This window comes from Phallusia mammillata, chromosome 6, assembly GCF_965637545.1.
Source record: "Phallusia mammillata chromosome 6, kaPhaMamm4.hap1.1, whole genome shotgun sequence".
Taxonomy (NCBI): domain Eukaryota; kingdom Metazoa; phylum Chordata; class Ascidiacea; order Phlebobranchia; family Ascidiidae; genus Phallusia; species Phallusia mammillata.
In genome coordinates this window covers 12,258,304-12,283,592 of record NC_137257.1, presented here as the reverse complement: position 1 = coordinate 12,283,592, position 25,289 = coordinate 12,258,304, and the positions used below count along the sequence as shown (strand labels likewise).

General features: G+C 35.6%; 3 protein-coding genes across 6 annotated transcripts in view; 2 read left to right on the top strand and 1 right to left on the bottom strand.

The window, feature by feature from the left end:
- Nucleotides 1-17,739, top strand: part of LOC145232495 (afadin-like) — a 74,305-nt gene extending 56,566 nt beyond the window's left edge. For 2 of the 4 annotated variants that reach the window (XM_080097131.1, XM_080097132.1), the window contains 10 exons: nucleotides 3,728-3,962; nucleotides 4,130-4,335; nucleotides 4,416-4,506; nucleotides 5,124-5,225; nucleotides 5,279-5,322; nucleotides 9,200-9,263; nucleotides 9,484-9,617; nucleotides 9,674-9,761; nucleotides 9,830-9,951; nucleotides 17,422-17,739. In XM_080097131.1, the coding sequence (XP_079953257.1) occupies nucleotides 3,728-3,962; nucleotides 4,130-4,335; nucleotides 4,416-4,506; nucleotides 5,124-5,225; nucleotides 5,279-5,322; nucleotides 9,200-9,263; nucleotides 9,484-9,617; nucleotides 9,674-9,761; nucleotides 9,830-9,951; nucleotides 17,422-17,581 (1,246 nt within the window). In that variant the 3' untranslated portion in view covers nucleotides 17,582-17,739. Of the gene's footprint in view, nucleotides 1-3,727; nucleotides 3,963-4,129; nucleotides 4,336-4,415; nucleotides 4,507-5,123; nucleotides 5,226-5,278; nucleotides 5,323-9,199; nucleotides 9,264-9,483; nucleotides 9,618-9,673; nucleotides 9,762-9,829; nucleotides 9,952-17,421 lie in introns of those variants that run through there. The other 2 variants (XM_080097133.1, XM_080097134.1) reach the window with 2 other exon arrangements.
- Nucleotides 17,740-19,082: 1,343 nt separating this feature from the next.
- On the top strand, nucleotides 19,083-20,856 carry LOC145232497 (protein lin-28 homolog B-like). The gene is made up of 5 exons (XM_080097135.1): nucleotides 19,083-19,221; nucleotides 19,382-19,489; nucleotides 19,604-19,707; nucleotides 20,191-20,357; nucleotides 20,420-20,856. The coding sequence occupies exons 1-5, from the start codon at nucleotides 19,209-19,211 to the stop codon at nucleotides 20,580-20,582; spliced, it is 555 nt and encodes a 184-aa protein (XP_079953261.1). The 5' UTR covers nucleotides 19,083-19,208; the 3' UTR covers nucleotides 20,583-20,856.
- Nucleotides 20,857-24,529: 3,673 nt separating this feature from the next.
- The window catches only part of LOC145233718 (autophagy-related protein 2 homolog B-like), a 64,354-nt gene continuing 63,594 nt past the window's right edge, over nucleotides 24,530-25,289 (bottom strand). The window contains exons 30-31 of the mRNA XM_080098494.1: nucleotides 24,973-25,126; nucleotides 24,530-24,876 (exon numbers count right to left, since the gene is read on the bottom strand). Of these exons, the coding sequence (XP_079954620.1) occupies nucleotides 24,688-24,876; nucleotides 24,973-25,126 (343 nt within the window). The 3' untranslated portion in view covers nucleotides 24,530-24,687. The remainder of the gene's footprint in view (nucleotides 24,877-24,972; nucleotides 25,127-25,289) is intronic.

The following is a 25,289-nucleotide window of genomic DNA, read 5'->3' as shown; positions in this document are numbered from 1 at the left end:
AAACGTGAAATTTTTAACGTGGATTTGTTCCCACGTTTTGGTCAAGAAAGAATGGTTTAAACTTTTTCAAATTTACACACATTATAGATATTGGTCTAAAGATGGTCCATGTGAATTTTGACCCCATTTGATCCCTTGGTTCACCCACAGCCCCCCAAAACGTGAAATTTTTAAAATGGCTATACTTGCTAAAGCAGATGATTCTGGAGTTTCATACTTTTTTGATTGGTACATTGCAGCGTATTTTAATGTATTTTGTAACTTCAAGTTGTATATATCCATTTTCACCCATTTACCCCCAAATATTTTTTTGTTTGTTATCATGTTAATGAGGTCAGAAATACAAGACTTAACCTGTTGAAATTTTAAACAGCTGTGTATAAGGTTCTCCTTGTTGGCTGTTAAAAATTTCAGTGCAATCGGCTCAGTAATAGTAAAAATATGTTTTATATGTTGTCTTTTGTCAAATTTGTTCTCGCTCAGTGCACAGCTGATGCAATGCGAGTGATTGACGATAGTGGCGCATGGAAAAAATGCCTCTGCTTCACGCATGAACGCAGTCGTCACTTGACCATTTTCTTACTTTTTTGGAATTAAGATGTTACGATTTTAGTGATATTGCACTGTAAACGTTAACGCTGCGGGGTCACGGCAGGGCCAGGCGTTGTGTATGACGTCATGACTGTATTTGCCTGTTGCTAAGTGCACAGCTGACGCAATGGGAGTGATTGATGATAGTGGCGCATGGAAAAAATGCCTCTGCTTCACGCATGAACGCGGTCGTCACTTGACCATTTTTTCACTGGTTGAAATAAAGATGTTACGATGTTAGTTATATTGCGCTGTAAACGTTAATGTAGGTCAACTTATTTGTGTTTCGAAACGCAGAGCGACAACGCAGCACGATTTGTTACACCTGTGTAAAGTGACTTCTCAAACTGAAAGCGTTAATAAAACTGTTTCAGAACAGGTTTTGGACATAAAAAGCCCAGCTAAGTATTGTTGGTATGTAGAAACTTAACGGCGCCAGGGAACGCTATGTGCGGATTAAAAATCATACTTCAACAAACAAAGGGCTGTGACTGTTACAAAACAAAAGTTTATAAAGATTTCTTTAATACGTCAAATGTCATCTGTGCAATTCAAATTCTTACCTAGCATATGCATGCGCCATTCATCCTGTTACGAATTCAAAATATATGTGTGTGTGGGGACCCATTGGTTTTTGCTTGCAAAAACAATTATGTTATAACAGGCCACAAAAGTATTGGTACTATACTGAATGTATCCATCAAATATATATCCCTTACAATTATAATGAATGGTGCGTAAATATGGCACAGTTTCTGTAAAATGGAATATATAGGAAAACCACTATTCCAATTTAACAATGATTGTGCCCTTTTTTTACTGTTACAAAATCGCATATGCACATGTGTGGGGACCCATTAGATTATGCTTGCAGAAACAATTATGGTATAAAGTGCCAGGAAAAAGATCGGGACCCAATGAAATGTAGGTGCCAAATATATATCCATTATAAATATATTAAGTGGTGTATGTGATACATCGTTAAATATGATGTAGTATATATAAACTGGCAATATATAGGAAAACCACTATTCTAGTTGTTATCTATTGAAATGGATTATCTACAACTTTGCATGTGTGGGGGCCCATGAGTTTTTGCTTGCAGAAACAACCAAGGTTATTAGAGACGATGGCTAATATGGGACCCAATACAAAATAAGCATAGGAAATATATTTATGTTTTAAAATAGATCATAGTGTATGTGCAAGGGCAATATGTGCTAAGCCACCCTTCTAGTTTATCAAGCGAATAATTATGACCCCTTTCCTAACTCCGTTTTTTTTTCTGCACGTTTTTCAAGAAAGAGTGCTCCAAACGTTTTACATACACGTTAGTTAGTTATCCAGAGTTGATCCTAGTAAAGTTTGACCCCGAGTAACCCAGCAGTTCACCAACAAACCCTTAAAATGTGAAAGTTGTAAAACTGCTATACTAAAGCATATAATCAAGGAGGTTCATACTTTGTTAGTTGATACATTGTATTTTAAATGATTTTAATCATTTAAATAAATTCACCTATTTTTCACCCTTAAAACCCGATATAAAGCACATGATCAAGGAGTTTCATACTTTGTTGGTTGATGCATTGTATTTTAAATGATTTTATAATTTTATTTGGATTCACCCCTTAATACTGTTAAGATTTTCTAGAAAAAGTTTTAACTCTCTTAAACTGGTCTTAGACAGAAATATCGAGGTCAAAGCTATTAGAGATTAAGTTCACAGAGAATTGAAAGTATTTGTTTAAGGAATATTGTAACCATGTCTCAACTTAATATAAGTTGTATGGTTTGTTCCCTTTTCTTCTCTTATGTGGCGTCATTTTTCTTTTTGTGTCTAATGAGGATGTTTTCTCACGTTTTGGTTCAGAAAACTTCCCAAGTGACATGACTCTGTAGTTTCAGACAATGTTAATTTTGTACATTACTTAGTAATTGAAGGCAGTTTTCAGGTAAATCTTTATTGTCCCCCTTTCTTGTTTCACCTGTTTAGTAAATAAAAGAGTTTTTAAACTTTTTGAAATTTACACACATAATAATTAGTTATACAAAGTTTTTGTCCATAAATTATGTTGCTACATGTTTTGGATCTTTGCATCAGCTGTTAAGAATGTTGTTACATTTATAACTGGTGATACTACTTGGCTGTTATATGCTATATTTATGGGTCCCCTTCGCCGCATCTTGAATTTACTCAGTTTTTCTTTTTTGTTCAGTGAAGTTTGTCCATTCACTTTTAGCATGAAATCTTGCACTTTTTGGCATGCAATCTGTTTCGTTTGACTTGATAGCTTCAGTATTTACCCTGCTAGCCCCCTAAAAAAGGTAAAATTTTAAACCATGTCTGATTTGGATGAAATTTCAACAGTTAGTTGAATTTAACATTTATACCTGTTGATAATTGTGTTTCGCCATCTAGTGCTAATATTAACCTTTCAAACTGACTAAAATGGGTGATTTGTTTACAAAATTTGAATGAAATGACATTTTGACAGTTCCGATCACTATGTGTGACTTTATAACACCTAAGTTTCTTATGGTTATTTGTTTACAACTTTGCAGTTTTGGGGACCCATGAGTTTCTGCCTGCAGAAACAAATCAATGTTATATACAATGTTGGCTAATATTGAACCCAATGTGAAAAAAATAGGGAATATATTACCATTACAAAATAGGTTGTATGTGCTATTGCAAAATGTGCTAAGCCACCCTTTTAGTTCAGTGCTGTACCAATGTATGTTAACAACAATAAGCTTACAAGTTTTCACTTTCTGTACAAGATTTCCTATTTTATTGCCAAAATATGCAATAACCTCTGTATATGATACTTTGTGTACTTAAGCCAAACATTTTTGTTGCATAAACCTCAGGCACAGGCCTTATGTCAATTGTCTACTTTATGAAACAGCAGCAGTTTTTGCAACCAATGCATGTAATGTTTATAGACCCTTAAGCAAATTGAAAACTTATTTAATGGGACACAGTGGATGTAAAAAATTTAGGAAAAAACTTTTCAGTAGTTGACTGAATAGCGACTCCTGTAAACAAATAATTCTCTCAGAATACATTTACCAGTTTTTTTGTATATGTATATCACTATTCGTTACTTGTTTGTCGAATACTGTTCCGTTTCAGGTTGCCCCCCAAATTTAAACAATCTAGAACCCAATCACTGATAGATGTTGGAAATATGGCAATTGATAATCCCAACTATAGCAGTGTTGAAATGCTTCCACAAGCAGAAGTCACAAAAGCTTCTTCCAAAAACATTGTTCAGGATGATTCTGAGCAAACCTGTGAAAAACATCCGCAACAATTAAAAGTTGAAATACAGAAGGAACCAAACAATGTCAAATCAACTGTTAACAATGTAGGTTATTGCTTTTTGTGTGTGTAAAAGTAAGATAAAAATCATCCACCCATAATAAATCTTTTTCTTTGTTTTTTTTTTAATTTCCGTATAAACCTGTTTAGATTTTTGCTGTATGTTTTTTTTTCAATGTGCCTGCAGGTCAAAATGTTTCCCACTTTTTTAAGGTCGACAAAAATTGTCTCACGCAGAAAATGGATGTAAAGAAATTTTCTACTTTGCCTCGTTATTTCAAATCATCCATCTCCCAAGACAGGGTAAGAAGGGAAAAACAAGAAAAAACGGTGCAAGACGAGTTAAATGCTTTGAGAGAAGAAGAAATTCATGAGTTAACTGATCGTCTGCAACAACTGTCTCCTCTGGAAAAAGACAGGTAAACATATGGTTTATTTAATATTTTAGAAGATTTTTAAATATTTTTTTAGTGCATAACTAATAATTATGACTGAATAGACTGAAGACTCTCATTCAAGAACGAGAATTTCATAACAAAGTCCAAAATGAAAAGTTAAAGATCCTTTCTGATGAGGATGTTCCTGTTGAGGTGGGTTAACACTTTCAGTGCGGTTAGCAATCACCCAAATATGCGTTCAGTGCGGGCTTTTGTTCAATTATTGTGCACACTTGCATTGTTTTGTCTGCTGCAAGGCCTCAACAGCATCAATAACGAATTACAATGACAGTAACGTTACAACTTATGCACAAAAGTCTTATGCACTTTAATTTATTACTAAAACTTATGTACAATTATTACTTTAAACTTTTGCCAACGATTATACAATATAACTTCCTTAGGCATTTGTTGGAAAAGTCGGCTTTGTTACATTGTTATGAAACAAGACTCCATTCACATAATCAAGTTTAATGCCCGCCAAGCGTCGCCCCAGACACGCGCCAATCACGCATTTATGGCATGGGCTGTTTTCGTCTCGACGTACATTAACGGGCAGCCGCATTTTTGATTTTTTTTTTTTTTGAAAATTTTTTGACGTTAATTAACGTCAAGCCGCACTCTGCGGAAAACATCTTTTGACATAGATTTACGTCAACCGCACTGAAAGTGTTAATAAACAATAAAATGTCAGTGAAAACTACAGTGCATCTATTTCAAATTTTTTTAACTTTTTGTCATTGGTAATGTATGAAGGGCTGTGCTTTTAGGATTTTAGTGACATACCTGACCGTCCAGACAGGGATCGCTTTATTCAACATGAAGTTACAAGCCCACTGACAAAAAACTATTCCCAATCAAGTCAAAAAATGGTATGTTACTTGATAAAAAATGATGATGTTCTAAATTTGTGCTGCTGTTTCAGGAGGCTCAAGCCAAATCAACAGACCATAAAGCACAAGATTTGAGGTATACTTTGCAGAATAATTGTTTACTTAACCTAAAGTGGAATCATATCATTTTTGTGATAATAGGGTAGACTAAAATGTTTCTTTCTTGCTTACCACTGGGCTGAATGAAATTTTCAGCAGAGACTATGGTAAAATCATGTAAATATAATTGGTGCAAAGTTAGTGTCAAAATACACAACTGCTGAAGAGCTACACTTCTGTTTGGTTAGTCACCAGGAATTTTACATTAACACCCAACAATTACACTAAAAGACATGTGTTTATTGAGACAAAACTATTTGCTCATGAAATAATATGGTGATCAAAAACACTTTTGATTGGGCACCAAGCACCATTTTTATTGTTGTGCGTTGCTTAAAGGGGAAAAAACACCATTTTATACCTTTATTTACTGTCTAACATGTGTGTGTGCATAAAAAGTGCTTTAAACATTTGGCTAGTTTACATCCAAAATAGTTAGTTCTTTAAAGTTGCTCTTTTGAAAGTTTGACCCTGCAGTTTACCTACACGCCCCCTGAAAGTAAAATAAATAAAAAAACAAGTTTTTCTAAAACTTTTGAACCAGAACTTTCACGCTTTGTTGGTTGGTACTTTGCAAAGTTTTGAAGCATTTTTAATCTTTTTTTAAATTCACTAATTTTTTTCATCTCCAATATTCGATTTGGGGATTTAGGTCCTTAAGTTTAGCATAGCAACGCCTAATGCTGTGTTCATTGTTTGGCATGAAAATTTTGAGAAATCTGCCCAGTGGTTACATATTTAGCCCCAAACTACCACAAACTTTTACCTTTATCACAACACATTTTTTTAATATAACATGAAATAAACTGGAGATATTTATAGTTTAGGCAAAATCTCAAAATGTCATTAAACCCTTTCAGCTTAGCTATCGCCTGGCAAACAGTCAATGTAAAGGTGTTGCAAAACAAAGTTAGAAACAATTACAGTGGTTTAATGCTACATGGTTGTTTGTTTTTTGGTCCAAACTTTGCTTTTGGCACAAGGTTAAATATTTAAAATGATCCTATATAATATTTCATATGTGCCAGGCAAAACATTGCAGTTTCATAAAACAAAACAAAAAACAAGGTGAACGGTCAATAGCGGATTTGTCTTCTTGGCTATAACACTGTGTAAGGTCACTGCAGAACATACAAACTGATTTGTTGCAAAAAACAGAACATGCATTCTTAATTTAACAATGAACTCATTAACTCATACTTGGGTTTCAATACATTCCACAAAATGTACTAATTTCCAAATACAGTAAAAGAAGAGTGTTTCTGCCTTTGCCACAACCCCGCTTTTTAAAAAAGTCATGGACTGTAATGCCAATTTTTGTTTTTTAACTGTTTTGATACAGACTTTATACCAGCGGTTCATAAACTTTTTATTTTTTGGCACATTAGAGAACTTTTTTTTCGCTGCACATTTTGCTACCAAATACCATGAAAAGTCGTATGCTTATAATTTTCTGTTCATTTGTGGCTTATTTCGCACATTTTGGTCAAGAAAAAGTGTTTATTTGTATTCAGATTATACCACATGGTAGATATTAAGGATGGGCCAAAACAGCAAATGTTCTGTTTGGATGGGCTCATGTTAATGCTCAGCCGAGCCTGCTCAGTGCATTGTGACATCACAAACATTCCCTATTCCACACAAGTTTTGCAGCTTTCCAAGGTGCCTTTTAAGCTGTTCAGGCTTGAAATGTATGGATTTTCCACCATTTAACGCATTTAAGACAACAGTGAATTTTGTTCTGGGTAACGTTTCAAAACTAGTTTCATATGTTAGCAGGGCATGAACATGCAAATTTAATGCTCAGGTTAGTTTGTGCAACTGCTCGATTGAGGACCGAGTGTAAAAACATTGATGCTCTGTACCGTTGTACACTTCAAATTTGAACCCAATTGACCCAGTCCTTAAAGTATGCTGATTGATTTAAAAAAATGTTGTTGGACAAAATGATGAACAGACATAATTAGTTAATTCAAGTTAATTCAAGTTAATGTTTTGCAACAACAGATTCTGCATCTGTATGTGCTTTATATGGAACCCCAGCCCTGAAGGGACACAATTTGCTTTTGTTTGTATTTTTTCTGTCCAAGGCTGGTTTGTTCCACACATTGGTCAAGAAAGAGTGCTTAAAACCTATTAAACATTACACACACGTTAGGTAGTTATCCAAATTTGCCCTTCCGGAAGTTTGACCCCAAATGACCCAGAGGGTCGACTACAGGCCCCGAAAATGTAAAAAAATTAAAATGGCTGTACTGACGAAAGTACATGGCTTTTAGGAGTTTCAGGCTTCAATGGTTTGTGTAATGTAAGGTATTGTGAAGAATTTTGTAACTTTTAATTGGATTCACCCATTTTTACCCCTTAAACCCCCCAAATATTCGGTTTTAGCTTTTCCAGTCCTTTTAGGTTAGAAATACAAGCCCTAATAAGAAATTTGAAACATTTGTTTGTAGTATTTGAAATTTTGGTTAAATCAGCAAAATGGCTACCCTTACAGCCCCTATTATGTGTTTAACCGCATGTGCCCTTGCCAGACAATCCAATACCATGGAAAAGACTGGTTGGTTTATGTTTGGGCGGAAATGCCCGGAGCTTCATGCATGACCAAGCATGCCACCAGGCCTTGTTCTCGCTGGAATAGAGCTGTTTTTTAGTTATTTGTTGTATCACAATGATGGCTGTTACTAATATTGGATAGTGTATGATATATTGTTTGTCTACGAGGGCAGAGCCAGACAGATGATTGACGGGTCAATGAGCTAGCTTTGGTGATACGAAACAACGCCTCCATGCATACATAAATGTTTTAGCACTTAGCCCTTGCAAATGCTGTGATGTTTATTTTAGCATCTGCATTTTTAGTTTTGGCAAAGGTTTCATACCTCAAAAGTGATCTAAACTCGGCAACTTGTATTTCACTTTGTTATATGTCAGGCAAAATATTGTTGCTAAACATAAAGATCACAATATAAACTGGACGAAAGTTATGATAAATGGTCATTGGACGGTCATTGTCAGCTTGACTTGTCACACCGCTGCATGGTGAAAGGTCACTTAAGGTCAACTAGTAGGTATGGCAAAACCCTGTAAGAACGAACTTGCATCACACTTGAGCAACAATACATGAGTTTTTGTATAAATTAGGCAATACTGTTGAACACTACGGACTGCGTGCTATTGAAAAACATGTCAAAAGGTCATGGCCAGAGGTTGCTGCAGGTTAATATGCGAAACAAAGTGAAGTGAAGAACAATTTGTTAAATATACTCTCGCTGTTTTCTATTCACAGAGGATTGGAAGTATTCTCTACCTACTTTGTACTTGTGTAAATATATGACAGTAAAATGATTAATAAAAAATATAAACAAAATCTTAGAAGAATAGTTTGATGCTTTCTACTAATTTGTCTTTAAGAACCAGAACATTTTTATAGTGTAATCAATTCGCATAAACCTGTGTGGGGGTACCCATTTGTTTTTGCATGCAGAAACAATCATGTGTGTAGATCAAATAAAATAGAAATATGCAGAAAAGCCACCTTTCTAGTTTATATTTGCCAACAAGTGTCACATTGTGACTTGCAAGCAACACCATTTTCTTATCTTGCTCAAGTTAGTTGGTGATATCAGGTTTAGGAAGTTTATTTTTGTTTTAAGTGTTGGACAAGTGAATACAGATTAACTGGGCCCATAAGCAATAGAACCATACAAGTTGTTTTGAGTACTTACTTATATGAGAACTGTTATTCACAGCAACACATCATTGATGCTTATACACTATCAAAATACAACTTCTCATTATTCTGTCATTCATTAACACACATGGATTGTTTTCAACGTTTTTTTGTTTAGGTTGGACAAAAAAAGTGGAACAGGGAATGTGTCAACTTCACCACTATGGTCTCCCACATTAAAGGTTTGTATGATCTTCAAACCCATCCCAATAATCCAAGGTTACCTATGCACATAAGTCTTGTCTCTTAACATTTGCCAACGCAAGTTCAAATATGCTGAATACACTGAAGTTTAGAGTATGAATATGCTGAGTTTATATATATTACAGCAATTTGTGACATGTATGTTGTGTGTTTCAGCACCTGTATTGCAAAATGAAAATGTTTTTCTCTTTTTAACAGAAACCAGCAACAAGTAATTCAGTGGTTAAGGGGCATGAGGAGGGAAAAAATAAACAAAATAAAGTGAATGTGGCATTTGGTGGGCCCTTGTGTGATTCAGTGCCTCAAAGGAGAGTCAGTAACACCAGGATAAGGTGACAAAAGTTTTGTACACTACTCCAGTCAATTTTTACTTTTTTTTTTTGCACAGATCAGGTCAGCAACTGAAAAACTCAAATAAGTACCCTAGACCAGTATCTGATGGCATTTTTTTGTCTTCAATGTTGCAAGATGATCTGGTGCGTTGTTTGTTTAATCACTCTAGCAATGCATAGCAAAGTATTAACACCTTGGTTGTTTATACCAGGGTGGATTTTCCGCAAATTTAACCAATCAGACAGTAAGCTATGTTACATCTAAATCCAACTCTGGAGTAATTGGTTCTCAGGAGTTGTACAATGATCCATATCAACGAAAACAAGACATTCGGTATGTGTATTGATATAATTAAATGTCCCCTTTGTTGAAGGAGTTGTTTTTCAAGTTTTTGACAAGAAATACTGGTAGAAAAAACACTAAGTTCCAAGAATGTAAAGTGAACCAACCTTGTTTCAGGGCTGGTAACTACAAAAAGTGCAAAAAAACTAGAAGCATGACATTTTGGCAGTAGGTGTCCCATATTTGACAATGTTTATGAACAAGATACTCTTTGTTTTATGAAATTAAATTTTGTGGACATTAGCTGACAAATTCAGCACACTCAAATCAATCTGTGTATTTCTTATTGCAAACCACTGTGAATATCGATTTCGCCTAAAAATATTGCATCATCAGTTCTAAAATTACAGGAAACTAGAATAGTGGTTTTCCTATATATTGCCAGTTTATATATACTACATCATATTTAACGATGTATCACATATACCATTTACCATATTTATAATGGATATATATTTGGCATTGGGTCCTTATCTTTTTCCTGGCACTTTATAACAGAATTGTTTCTACAAGCATAATCTAATGGGTCCCCACACATATGCATATGCGATTTGGTAACAGTAAAAATAGGGCACAATCATTGTTAGATATTTACCAGTTTACTATACACATCATTTGATCTACACATATGATTGTTTTTGCAAGCACGCGTTTGTGCGGATTTATGGTAAACAAACATCCTGGTTATTTTTAGATTCTTAAGGAAAAACTTAACCAACTTTAGCCTTAACCCAACTTTTAAAGTTTTGTCCGTATTCTTTTTTACATCATTATTGTCATATAATTACAAAGAACAGTAAATAAGAACAGGAAAAATACTTTCAATTTAATCTCATGCTTTGGCCTTGATATTGTCGTTCAAGGTCAGTTTTTAAACACAATTTTCCAAAACTGAAAATGAGCTTGATAACTTAATAAAACGACATAGCATGAGTGCGCAAAAACAGCTGATTTGTAATCACCAACACGACTGTCTCCTAAAACGTCGGTCCGGACGTCAAGCTGAGCACTCCCGCTGCATTCACTCGTCTTAATCGTAAATGAGTGAATTCTGAGCACTCCCGCTGTATTCACCCGCCTTAATCGTAAACAAGTGAATTACTACCTTGAGATTTGAGACTTCTATCTGACTGACAGTGTACACATGTTATGGACTGTAAAAGTAACTATTTGGCCGATTAAGGCAAATTTTTAAATACTAAACGAATAACCTACTGCAAACAATTGTTTAACATTTCAGCACATTGGGGCTTGTATTTCTGGCCTTACTTATTATTTTGGGGTTTAAGGGGTAGACATGGGTGAATCCAATAAAAAGTTACAAAATTCTTTAGAATAGCTTACATTGCACCAACCAACAAAGCATGAAACCCTCAGATTATGTACTTGGGTCAGTACAGCCGTTTTTAATTTTTTTAGTTTTGGGGGCCTTTGGGTGAACCGCTGGGTCGTTTGGAGTCAAACTTCAGGAGGATCAAATTCAGAGCAATAACTAACATCTGTGCAAATTTGAATACATGTAAAGCACTCTTTTTTGACCAAACGCACTTAACAAACCAGCGTAAGACAGAAACGAATATTTTGGGGTTAAGGGGTGAAAATGGGTAAATCTTTTTTTAAGGTACAAAAGACAGAAACGAATATTTTGGGGTTAAGGGGTGAAAATGGGTAAATCTTTTTTTAAGGTACAAAATTCTTTGAAATACCTTATATTGCACCAAACAACAAAGCATATAACTCCAAAATGAAGTACTTAAGCAAGTAAAGCTGTTTTAAAAATTTCACGTTTTGGGGGGCTGTGGGTGAACGGAGGGATCAAACGGGGTCAAAATTCACATGGACCATCTTTAGACCAATATCTATAATGTGTGTAAATTTGAAAAAGTTTGAACCATTCTTTGTTGACCAAAACATGGGAACAAACCCGCGTTAGAAAGAAAAATATATATATATATATATAGACAAAAACAAAATGTGTCCCCTTCAGGGCAGGGACTACTCGCCTCCCTATGAGATTGTTAATTTGTTTGAAAGTTCTTGCCTCTTCAGCAGATCTGGGCAGTTAGATTCACCAGCAACACGAAAGCTTCACCTAAAAGTTAAAACCTAATTTAGATGTTACTACAGCACGTATACGTATGGGTCCATTGCACGCAATTCCAACGTAGCTGGTGAAAATTTATAGACAAGATAATATTACGATTATGCGCAAACAATCGCCTTCTTTTGTTGAAAATAATGGGACATTACTAGGTAAAGGAGGATCCTATACATTCAACATCAAATTACACTACATTTACCTGTTTAAATGTTACAAATACTTCACAGTATGGGAAGCATTAGTAAGCCTATAGGAAGTGTGAAAGCAAAATCAATCTGGGAAAAGCTCATCACTGCTGTATTTAAATGTATTCAACATATCTAAAACATCCGCAAAATTTATTTATTAAAGCAAATCAGGTGTATCCAACAAATGCATGACTTACATTCCATTGCTCAAGTTGTTGCACATAGTCGTTGCCGTTTCCACAGTACTTACCAACACCTGATTTGCTTTAATAAATAAATTTTGTGGATGTTTCGCTCACCGGAATGATAGGACTTCTTCAAAGCAATGAAATTTGAAAAGTCATATTATGCAAGCACACACGCAAATTTGTTTATTTTACCAGTTGCTCTTTTTTAGCACATTTTGTTAAACTAGCCTTGCTGTCACCAAGAAAAAGTAGCACATTTTTAGGTACAAGGTAAGTACACAAAGGACAAAGTAAAGTTATTTACTGACTTTCTATCATGATCTCAACTGTTTTTGTTTTTTCTAGTTTTAGTCCAGAATTTTTGCTGTATTTTGTACCATACTCAACATAAGAACTGAGATCAAAGTAGGGTTGGGCATTTGACCAGTCAAATAAAATCTGGTCAATTGACGGTCAAATACTTGTGAAATTGGTCAAATATCGGTCAAATACTATACACACTATTAAATTGCATTTTTAGGTTAAAGTTGTAACTTAAATCTTCTTATAAACCACAAGTAATGGAAATGAAGGTTTCAACTCATGTAAATTTGTTTGTGAAATAGGAAATGTTTAGTTTATATTATATCATAGACTTTTCTGACTGCATTGCATGCTTTATTTCATCAATGGCCCCACCTGTACATTTCTAAACTGGATTCTCATAATATTCTATGTATACATCAGATTGAAGTCTTATTATGGGTCCCCTTCCCTGAAGGGGACACATTTTGATTTTACTCGATTTGTTTTTTGTTTTTTTCTTCCCTCAAGTTTGTCCACCCCACTTTGCCAAGAAATGTTTGATGGATTTGGATGAAATTTTCACAGATGGTAGATATGGCTATGTAGATGTGCCATTTGTTTTGTTTGACTCGATAACCCCAGTGTTTACCCCACTAGCCCCCTAAAATGGGTGATTTTTTAAACAATGTCCGAATCGCATGAAATTTGGACAGTTTGTTCATTGTGCCATTTTAGGGCATCGTTTGTTGTGTTTTACCCTGTAGCCCTAATATTTACCCCACTAGCCCCCTAAAATGGGTGATTTTTTAAACAATGTCCGATTTGGATGAAATTTGGACAGTTTGTTCATTGTGCCATTTTAGGGCATCGTTTGTTGTTTGTTTGTGTTTTACCCTGTAGCCCCAATATTTACCCCACTAGCCCCCTAAAATGGGTGATTTTTTAAACAATGTCCGATTTGGATGAAATTTGGACAGTTTGTTCATTGTGCCATTTTAGGGCATCGTTTGTTGTGTTTTACCCTGTAGCCCCAATATTTACCCCACTAGACCCTAAAAATGGATGATTTTTTAAACAATGTCCGATTTGGATGAAATTTGGACAGTTTGTTCATTGTGCCATTTTAGGGCATCGTTTGTTGTGTTTTACCCTGTAGCCCCAATATTTACCCCACTAGCCCCCTAAAATGGGTGATTTTTTAAACAATGTCCGAATTGGATGAAATTTGGACAGTTTGTTCATTGTGCCATTTTAGGGCATCGTTTGTTGTGTTTTACCCTGTAGCCCCAATATTTACCCCACTAGCCCCCTAAAATGGGTGATTTTTTAAACAATGTCCGAATTGGATGAAATTTTGACAGTTTGTTCATTGTGCCATTTTAGGGCATCGTTTGTTGTGTTTTACCCTGTAGCCCCAATATTTACCCCACTAGCCCCCTAAAATGGGTGATTTTTTAAACAATGTCCGAATTGGATGAAATTTGGACAGTTTGTTCATTGTGCCATTTTAGGGCATCGTTTGTTGTGTTTTACCCTGTAGCCCCAATATTTACCCCACTAGCCCCCTAAAATGGGTGATTTTTTAAACAATGTCCGATTTGGATGAAATTTGGACAGTTTGTTCATTGTGCCATTTTAGGGCGTCGATTATTGTGTTTCACCATGTAGCCCAATATTTACTGCTTAAGCCACCTATTGTTTGTAAAACGTTCGATTTGGATGAATTTTTGATAGTTTTTTTAATTTGGCATTTGTAGCTGTCAAATATTGTGTTCCACCCTGCAGCCCTAATATTTACCCTACCAACCCCCCAAAATGGGTGAATTAATCAACAATACATTTTGACAGTTTGTATAATATGCCATTTTGAGATGTCAGTGTTTTATGCTATTTAGGCACACAAACTTATAACAATGTCTCAATTGCATGAGATTTGGACAGTTTGTACTTTACATAACTTGTTTTTTTAAGTAACACTACCAATCACTGTGTTTGACTTTATAGCACCGTTTCTTATGGTTGTCTGTTTACAACTTTGCGGTTTTGGGGACCCATGAGTTTCTGCCTGCAGAAACAAATCAAGATTATAAAAATGTTGGCTAATATGGGACCCAATATAAATAAATATAGAGAATATATTACAGTTTGCAGAATAGGTTGTAGTGTATATGCTATAGTAAAATGTGCTAAGCCACCCTTCTAGTTTTAAACGAAATTTAATTTCAAAACTCCCTTATCATTTTAAAGCAATAATTTATTTTATTGTGCTGTTGTCACATCTCCATTCATGACAAACAAGGAATACACAAAAGCTTGATATGTATGTACATTATTTATGGGTCCCCTTCTATGAAGGGGACACATATTGTTTTTGTCCGTATTTTTTTTTCTGTCTAACGCTGGTTTGTTAAACGCGTTTGGTCAAGAAAGAGTGCTTCAAATTTATTACAATTTGCACAGATGTCACATATTAATCCAAATTTGATCCTCCTGAAGTTTGACCCCGAATGACCCAGCGGTTCACCCACAGGCCCCCAAAACGTAAATTTTTAAAACGGCTGTACTGATTAAAGTACACCATCTTGGAGTTTTATGCTTTGTTGTTTGGTGCAATGTAAGTTTTTTTTAAAGAATTTTGTATCTTTTTTGGATTCACCCATTTTTCACCCTTTAAACCCCGAAATAATCGGTTTTAGTTTAAGGCAGAAATACATGCCCTATGGTGCAGATATATTTAAAATTTTAACAATTGTTTAAGCAGGGTATTCGTTTAGTATTTAAAATTTTGCCAGTTACCTTTCTAACCCATTTTATGTGTACGCTATCCGTTAAATATAAGTCCCAAGGGAGGAATTCACTGGATTAAGGCGACAGAGCGGGAGGGCTCAGCTTGACGTCCTGACAGACGTTTTACAAGACAGTCGTTTGGATGATTAGAAATCAGCTGTTTTTTTTGTGCAGCAATGCTGTGTCATTTTATTGAGTTATCACGCGCATTTTCAGTTTTGGCGACGGTTTTAAACCTAAGACGTAATTTAAACTCGATAAACATACTTCGGTTTCGTTTATGTCAGGCAAAACATCGTTGATCAACATAAATATGAAAAATTAAACTTAACTTTTTCGAACGCCGCGATAAATGGTCTTTAAATTCTCATTGTCAGCTTGGCCGTCACATAACCACGGGTCACTAAAGGTCAACTTGTTGGCGTTACAACACACTCAAGAATTTTTCGTCATAACGTATCTTCTTTATTTTTGATAAATCAATTCAACAATCAGTACTTAAGTCATGTATAAATTAGGCTAAACGGTATTGTTGAACACTAAGGACTGCAAGCTGTAAAAAACAGTGTCAAAAGGTCATTAAACAGTCGTTTTTGCGAAACAAAGTTAAGTGACAAGTTGTAATGTATACCTTGGTTAAAACAAGTTGTTATGTATACCTTTGTAGCAACCGACTTTTTTTATATAGTGTCTTATATAATAGTTAAGGCTTTCTAGGAAAATTTGTGTTTAAAAACTGAACTTGAATGACAATATCAAGGTCAAAGCAAGAGATTAAATTGAAAGTATTTTCCCCGTTCTTTTTTACCGATTTTTTGTAATTATATGACAATAATGATGCAAAACGAAAACGGACAAAACCTTTGAAAGTTAAGTTAATGCGTTGTAATAAATTTGTCCTTAAGAATCTAAAAATAACCGCAGCATAGGTTTACCGTAAATCCGCATAAACACGCGTGTGAGGACCCATTTGTTTTTGCTTGCAAAAACAATCATATATGTAGATAAAATTGTGTATAGTATTGTAAATTGATATATATCGTATAGAATATATAAAATGGAAGTATATCAGAAAGCCACTTTTCTAGTTATTCCAATAAGTGCTGACCCGTAATTAATCCACAAAAGTATATGCAGGGCAATTATAAGCCAAATATATAGCTACAAACAGTTTTTGGATCAATTATAGAAAAAAAGGACTGTAGACCTACAAGTTTACACAGCTGCTTTAAATTACATTTTATCTGTCAGTCAAACATGCAACATTTGCAAAAATGCCCAAGTAAGTAGTAATTAACTAACTTCCCCCCATGGACATATCACCCTCGTTTTTTATTAAGATAAAACTATTCTAGAAGTGAACCATGTTTTTTCTTTGCATTGTAAACCCAAAGTTTGCCTTAATATAAATCAGATCTTAATTTCAGATGAAAAATATCCCCTAATTGTTTAAGGTATTTGTTTCTAATGAACAAAACACATCTATATTGGCTTTCAAAGCACTTATATGTCCTTAACTTTTCTACCTAAGGGCTATTAGAAATATTTTACCCTTTCCAACAACTAAAAAGCAAGTCCAAGAAAATTTACCACATTTAATTTTTAAAATAATATTTGACCGGTCAAATGGAGTGCTGTCAATTGACCATATTTGACCAGTCAATTGACAGGCTTGCCCACCTTAGATCAAAGTATCCACTGACAAAATAACCTGTTTTGTTTCAACCCAATGAAATATATTTCTTCTGTTTAATAACTACTAGATCACCCACAAAAACTACTGCACCAGACATTGTGTTAAAACTGAATTTTTGAACATGTTAAAAATGTATACATACAGTTAATATTATAATTTAGGAAATGTTAACCAAAAAGATATATGTAAACCTGATTTTACACACTCTTCTTTAAGAGGGACTTCCAACAAGCAAAAGGAATATGATCCTTCATCATTAACCTTCAAAGATCGACAACGCATGTTTCAAGGTGGTGGTGTTAGTCCTGTCACTAAACCAAAATCTTCAAAGACTTTGTTGAAAATAGAAAAAAAATTAGGCATGGAATATCCCTAAGAAATGTAACAAGTTAACTTTGTTGTCTATTGTATATTTGTTTTGTGCATATGTGTTGAATTAAAGCTGATAAGCTTAATGCTTATATTTTTTACTTTATACGTCTAATTGTGATGTTTTTCTACTGCAATATTTAAATACAGCACCGTTTTGTATAACTGTTGCATAATGCAATTTTTGAGTTTAAGTAGTAACTCTGATAAATACATAACGCATAGTTTAAACAGTCCCAACAAATAAGCAGAACACAGTTTTGTTTGAATTGGTAAACAAAAGACAAAACAAGTTTGTTTCGTTTAATTGGTTTAAGTTCAATTGTTGGCTGGCCCCTTTATTCTCCACCGTTACATTCGTAGTGGACGTGTGTTCAGCTGGAACCAAAAAAGAGAAAGGCAGAAAGTAGGTCATTGGACGGAGAACGGCGATTGTGTTTGCCAGCTGACGGTCACTACAAGGTTCACTGAGTTCTGCTTCTAAATAGTAAAACAGGCATCTGGTAACTTACGTTACAAATTTAAAAACAAAAGTAATCGAACAACTGCAGTTAATAATAAAACTGCACTAAAACGTAGTTTAGCAACTAAGTAAACCTACAGCAGTTAAAAAAACAAAAGCTGGTCAACGCAACGTGTGCAGTCTAGGTTCACCGAGATTGAGAACAGTATTTTAGTAAGTGACTAGTGGCCAGTAGATGGTTTGTTTTTGGTGAAATATGTGCCGATCCTCATTTGTTCACTGACGTTGGTTGTTTTCCAGGTATAAGAATATGTTTCATTTGTGACAAACTGCTGTGGACGTTTAGGTTAACTTGCCTCAAGCGGTCACTACTTAGACACATGATTGTTGTAGTACTATCACCTTATTGAGCATGCAAACGCTGTTAACGGTTTTAAATTTGGAAGTAAAAGAATGCGGACACAATTTAGAAAGTTTAGGGGGGAAGTGTTTTTTATGAAAAAAAAACTCCGGTTTGGAAACAAAAAATAGATTTTATTTATGCGACTTAAATATTTTTTTGTGTTGCGAACTAAATGTGTATGTAGGTTGTCTTCCCAGTATTAGTTTAAATAGTTTTTTGTAAAGCTACAAGTCAAATTGCGTTTAATAACTTTATGTCCAAATAGCAATAGAATAGTAGCATTAACATAAAACGAACACTGCTGCTCATAGGTACTGGAAGATGGACTCGCAAGTAAACGGAGCTGACAATAGACATGCGCGAAGTTGAGGGGCGTGGAAATGTGCGAAGGGGCGTGAAAAAGATTGCACAATTGTTTCCTACTCTCCTTCACCCGTGTTGCCTGCACGTTTGTGTACAAAAAACATGTCAACTGCATACACGTGGTCTTTTTTAGAATAATGTTGTAAAAAATCTGATGCGCAGTAAAAAATTGCATTTCGCCTAGCCTTACTTTGAATCGTTTCCAACTGTTTTGAGCAACTGCAATAAAAAATAAAAGTGGGCAAATATTTTTAGTTCTATTCTAACCTTTCTTGTACGAAATTTTAGGCCTGCGTCGACGGCTACAATAGGTTTGTTGAAAACTTGGTGTTAAAACTTTGGTAACAGCATTTTCAAATGTAGGAGAATTGTTATAGTTACCTGAAAAATTTATGAATCAAAAGGATGTCAGAAGACAGTAAGTGCGTTTACACCTTTTATCTCTATCAAAGAATCGAAAATTCCGCTAAATTGAAATTAAAATGCGAATTTTACTGATGACTGAACTCTTGAATACGAATAAATAAAAGTAAAATCGTCATTTCCACAAATATAGAAATATATATATGTGTGTGCAGTTACGACACCCGAAGCAACTGTCAATCCTACAAGTAGTGTACACCCTACACTACCAACAAAAGACGATGTAAATACCTCAACCACTGATGCATCAACGTGGGATTTAGGTAACAGTCGTTATATTCGCCCCGGCTATAAAGTTTATTTTAAGTAAAAGTGATGTTGTAAAGATATCATAAAGTCTTGTGTTTGCTGGTGTATGAAACGTTTTGTGATTGCAGGAAGGTGCAAGTGGTTTGATATCTCCAAAGGATATGGATTTGTTACGTTAAAAAGCTGTCCGACTGAACAAGCAAACCAACAGCGAGATGTTTTTGTTTACCAAGTATGGCACCGTAGATACCATAGATATCTGTCTTGCATCTTTTTAGGGCAGTGATTTTCAACCGGTGTTTTATGGAACTCTAGTGTTTAGGTAAAGATTGTCAGGTGTTTCGAAGAAATGTGTTAGTTTGACTAGTGTTCTATGGAACACCGATTAAATTCACTGGTCGAACACAATGGGCGTGTACTGACCCTTTATTTTAAGCACGTAATTATTCACTATTAACAGTTTGAATGTTCCATAGCGATTTGCTTCATTTATTTTTGTGTAACGTTAAGACTCGTTGTAAAATAAATCGAATGTAACTGCGTGGGCCAGTTGCTGATAATACGGTAGTTGAATTTAAGCTTGTTTTTTTTTATTGCATCACTATAAAATTTGGTATGGTGCTGCGCAAGACTATTTCAAAGCATAAAGTGTTCCGGGCCCAAAAAGGATAGCCTAAACATACTGTCCTAGGGACTCGTACATTTTATTTTATAGTCCGTCATTCAAATGAACGGATTTCGAAGTTTGCATGATGGCGAAGAGGTAAAAGTCCAATACAAAAAATCTTCTCTCGGTTGGGAAGCAACTGTTGTTTGTGGACCGAATGGAGAAGATTGCATAGGAAATGTACGCCGACCAAAGAGGCGCAAGCGGCCAGACAGGTTAGATAATTTGCTTAAAATGCAGTCAGTTTTACAAAATTATTAATTGTTTATCGATTAAGGTGTTATAACTGCGGGGAAGCTGGACACCATGCAAAGGAGTGCAATCTACCCCCGTTGCCTAAACGTTGCCATCATTGTAAATCTATCGAACATTTGGTAGTCGATTGTCCCAATAAACAGGATACGCCGCCAGATACTAGTGAAACATCTACCCAATCTTAAACACGGAAGGGTTTATCCCGCTTCCGATTTCTACCTCTGCTCGTTTATCTACCTCCGAAATGCCTCACTTTTGACGCTTAATTTTTAAATGCATGTCTGCTGTGTCTTCATGTACAAGCACCGAGTAATAGTGGTCTGTTTTTTACTACTTTTTGTGTTCTTACTCAGGTAAACCTCTTTTCTCTTAAATTGTTGTCAATGTGTGTATTTCACTCTCAGGAATTATACGTGTTCTGTTTTCAAATGACGAAAAAACATGCTAGAGTGTTGAGAAGAGTGCTTTTCAGAAAAAGTTCAAAAACTTGCACAAACATTTTATGCAAACCAAAAACGTGACGTCGTTTCATCCAGGCTACGACCCTATATAATACTTGCATGTCAAGCTTATAAAACAAACGGAAAACTACTGTTTGATTTACCGCAAAATGGTCATTTCTTACTTACGAAAGTATTCCTGCACAACGTGTACATGTTTTCCAGGTTTAATTCCACCTGGCCCTACTGGATTAAAACAAATAGTATAGCCAAAAAGGCAGTTTGTCACATCAAAGCCAAACTAAAAAAATTGTGCGAGCAACTGCCTTCTTTTGTCACTTGTAATTAAAGGAAGAAGTATTGCTTGTCTCGCGTGCCTTATCAATATTAAAATCGCTGCTTCATAACGGAAACGGAACGAAACGAAACAACGTTATTCGTTCTGTGCAATTTAGTTCGTTTCGATAACTCTTTCATTCCATCTGATCGAAATAAATTAAGGCAACTGCAACTCTTAACCGAACGTGGTACCAATGACTAAACAAAGAAACGAAGTTGCAACAACAAATAATTGGTGTAAAATAATTATAATTGGTCTGGTGTAAAACCTAAGCTTGTTATAATTAGTCTATTTGTTGGTGTTAGCTTATTATATCTAACTTCGGATAAGCTTAGAAGGTTATTATAGAGACGTCACAAAAAATGAGGTAAACATGCACGTGACACCAGCTTAAACATGCTAGCAGTGTTTTTTTAAGGTGTTCCCAAAATTTGGGAACCGAAACGGTCCCCCAAATTTCTCCAGTGGTTTCCCAAAATTTGGACTTGCAACTACAACTACAGTTTTTGGTTTTTAAATGAAACACTTGCGGTCTCTTAAAACTACTTAGCGGTCACCCAAACCAAACCTTAAAAAAAACCTGCATGCTGCTATTTGAATAAGTTGTGTTTGCTGGTGATTGTATGCTTTTTGTGATCTCGAGAGCATGGGTAGGCAATTAATTTGCTAACGGGAACCTTTAAATAAGGCTATGTAGGCTATAGCGACGGGCAATAGCCTACCTTTCAAATACAACGGTGACTAGCTTTCATTTAAACTTCTTTCACTTTCGCACCTTCCATACTAACGCTTTTTAATGTGCAAAATATTTGTAACACTTAACTTGGTTAGTTTAAGACTAAGTACATATGGTTCTGCCCTTATCGGTAGAGCTACTAACACGGAAACTCACGCTACAAAAGATTTGCTAAATACCGATAGATAACGTAAAAAACACAGTTATTTCAATTTATCGTTAGACTGGGATAGGGTTAGGGACTAAATTTAACGTAAAGAACCGGGTTTTTAGGTTGATTTTATAGTTATAACCTCAGGCCACCCTAATAGCCGTAATCGTCAGCATTTTGTACACAGCCCTCAACTCGCGCATAAAACCATAGGGACATCTTGTCTGTGGTAAAACAAACTTTCCTTTGATTTAATTAGTTGAAATTAACCCTGCGTGTTGCTGTAGCAGTTAAATTGGGTTTTAACTGTAACATGAACCTTTCCTGTTGCTAAGTGGAAAATGGCCCACTTCTGCTCAAGAGTAAATAACTTTAATTTCAACATAAAATTCTCATGGGAGGCGATATCGCAAGAAAGGTTAAAGACCACTGCCCTACAGCCTCATCATTTTTTTTGTCTCGTAAAACGCATACTCAATAGGTTTGCAATGTGGGAATCCATAAGTTTCTTCCTCTGCATGCTAAAAAAATGGTGTCACCAGTAACGTCTGTGCATATACTTGAAGGCACTGTTTCAAATCGGAACGAAACGAAATAAATTTATTACGGCATTTTTCGGCATTTCCGTGTTAACATTGGTTTTTAACCTGGGTTCGATAAGGCCGTATCAGGGGTTCGACGAAGGTCCTCGCAATTAACATGGGGAAATTTGTGTAATTTGGACCACTTAAGTTTGAACGTTCGTAAAATTCTTACGGGTTCGTTTCAAGTGATAATTAAACCACTTCTTACGGCGTCATATATGAGGCTGCATAACTACTTGCGAAAGAAGGAACCGCACACGACAGGCGAGAGACTCGTAAAGCTAGCCTGCTGCACTCCAAGACCTACTACACCATTTTGGGAAAAGCGACCAAAGACAAACCTTCTTTGGTTCCACTATTAAATGACGCTGTTAGCAGCCGAATTAAAGACATGAGTGGCTACATTCTCAACCAAGTTTTGAGAATTTAAAGGGGAGTCCAACAAAGTTTAGCTTACAGCTTGTCGAAGCAAACGGTGTTGCCTATTATGCCAACTCCTCACGTTTTAGCTAACGTGAAAGGGTTCGAGGTAAAAGACAGTTTCTGTTCTGCAAACCGCTCGAGAAAACTTAATGTAAAAAGTAACTTGGACAATCTCTGCGCAACAAATTAATGGTCTTTTGTCAAGTAGGGTTTCATCTGTGAGCCCTGATGGGGTTTCTGACATGATAGGGTGCAAGTCTGATACAAGAGCTCCACAAATTAGGCTACTTTTACGCATTCCCTGATCAATTTCGTCTCAAAATTCGTTTGTTACAATTTAAGCCGTTTTGGGGGTTGTAAATGTGAACCGTATTCGAAGAACCACTGGCCTTGATTTAGTTGTCCAATCATCTCCGTTTTTCGATTTCCTGCTTTTTCTCACTGTTTTGTTGGCTAAAAATGTCCAACGTTTGCAAGTTTTGTTATGTTTCCTTGATTTTTAACCTGTTTTTAAGTCGGAAGTGGCTGACAAGGCGACCTTAGGGTCTTTTGCCACCCTACCGTTTAAAGAGCGCAAAAACAAACTTCCTTCTATACTTTTATCATCACCTTGTTCACTAGAAGTTAAGGTTTGCTTAAAATTATACTCTGTAGTTTCTCCGCTTTCTCTAACTTAATAAACTTCGGTTTATAACGCCGAGCCCTTAATCGTACTGAGCTGAGACAGCCAAGGTTTAAAGTGCAAAATATATTACTGTGGTAATAAGCACGACAATTATAGCCTACCCTACAATGTCTTGGCTAGATGCGGTTGTAACAGCATACCTGTGGTAGCCTACTATTACCTTATGCGTACTCACCGATTAGCTTTACTTAACTGTTGGGTATTGTATAAGTTTTGTTTAGTAAATCTTATCATGTGTATTAGTTCTCCCTTCGAGTCGGGAGTTTTTTTTAACCGTAGGCTAGCCTACATTGTGTACCCAAGTGTTCATGGGCACCGGCAGAAAATTTTGCAAAACAGTGAAAATTTTAACATTCACTTAATGGTATCAAACAAGCAAAATTACTTAACGATATCAAATGTACATACGGACATAAATTAAGTACTGTACAATTACATCCCGAAACACTCCACGGCGTAAAAAAACACGTAGCCCCGCGCCATCGTGCATTTATTACGAGTACCATTTTTTTCTGTTTGAAATACAATAGGCTACAGCGGCAGAGGTGATGAAAATAACACTAGATACGCAAATAAGGCAGATATTTTTAAAACGCTTGTTAAGACATCCACTGATTGTCTCTTCTTCACTTAGAAAATTTTAAAATTCCAGGAAGGCTCTTGCCTACACGTGCCGGTGTTAGTAAAAGTGTCACTAACTTTTGCTTAGGAATTAACAGTAGCTGTCGTCTTCTGCTTTTTTCATCGCTCTATTTTCTATCTTTGGGTAAAAAATTGTCTAATTAACCATAGACGTTAAAATCAAATCATTTACTTTGACAAATACAACAATGTGCTTTAATTTATCTTTTGGGAACGTATGCCCCCCCCCCCCCCCCCCCCCCCCCAAGACAATCAGCATATACACATAGACGCAAATTACAAAAAAAAGTCAGTTGTGTTCATCAGAACGCCATTTCAATTCATCTTCTCGTTGGGCATCTGGCAATATTTGGTTCCTCATTCCACTTAACACGTTTGAAGTTGCCTCAGATGCTATTATGACAGGCCTAACCAGTGTTGGAGGAATGTGACGAAGCACGCCACCTAATGCTCCTGACAAGCCCTTCTGCTTGTGTTCCTAGAAATAGTAAATCACACCTCTAATCTTGGTGCTACGGACATAACCCATATTTAAACCAACTCATGATAACAATTGTGGAAATGCCAAACATACCTGTTGTGCAACACGTGCTAAAGTAACTGCGGTATCCGTGACACCAAAATGAACAAGATTTAAAGCATTGTTGATACCTTCCCGTAAATCCACTGGTTGCCGTCTCCGTTTGGCTTGTGTGCTAATCGATTGTAAACTGTATTTTCCCCTTTTCCTACGTATCCAGTAGCAAAAAGTGCAGTTTCATTTTATGTTTGCTTTACAGATTTTTTGTTTACACCATTAATCTTTTTTAGGGTTATTAAACAAATATGTCAGGATTGATTACAATTTCCACATGGCCTTGTCTGTATTTGAAATAAATAATAATTTAAAGC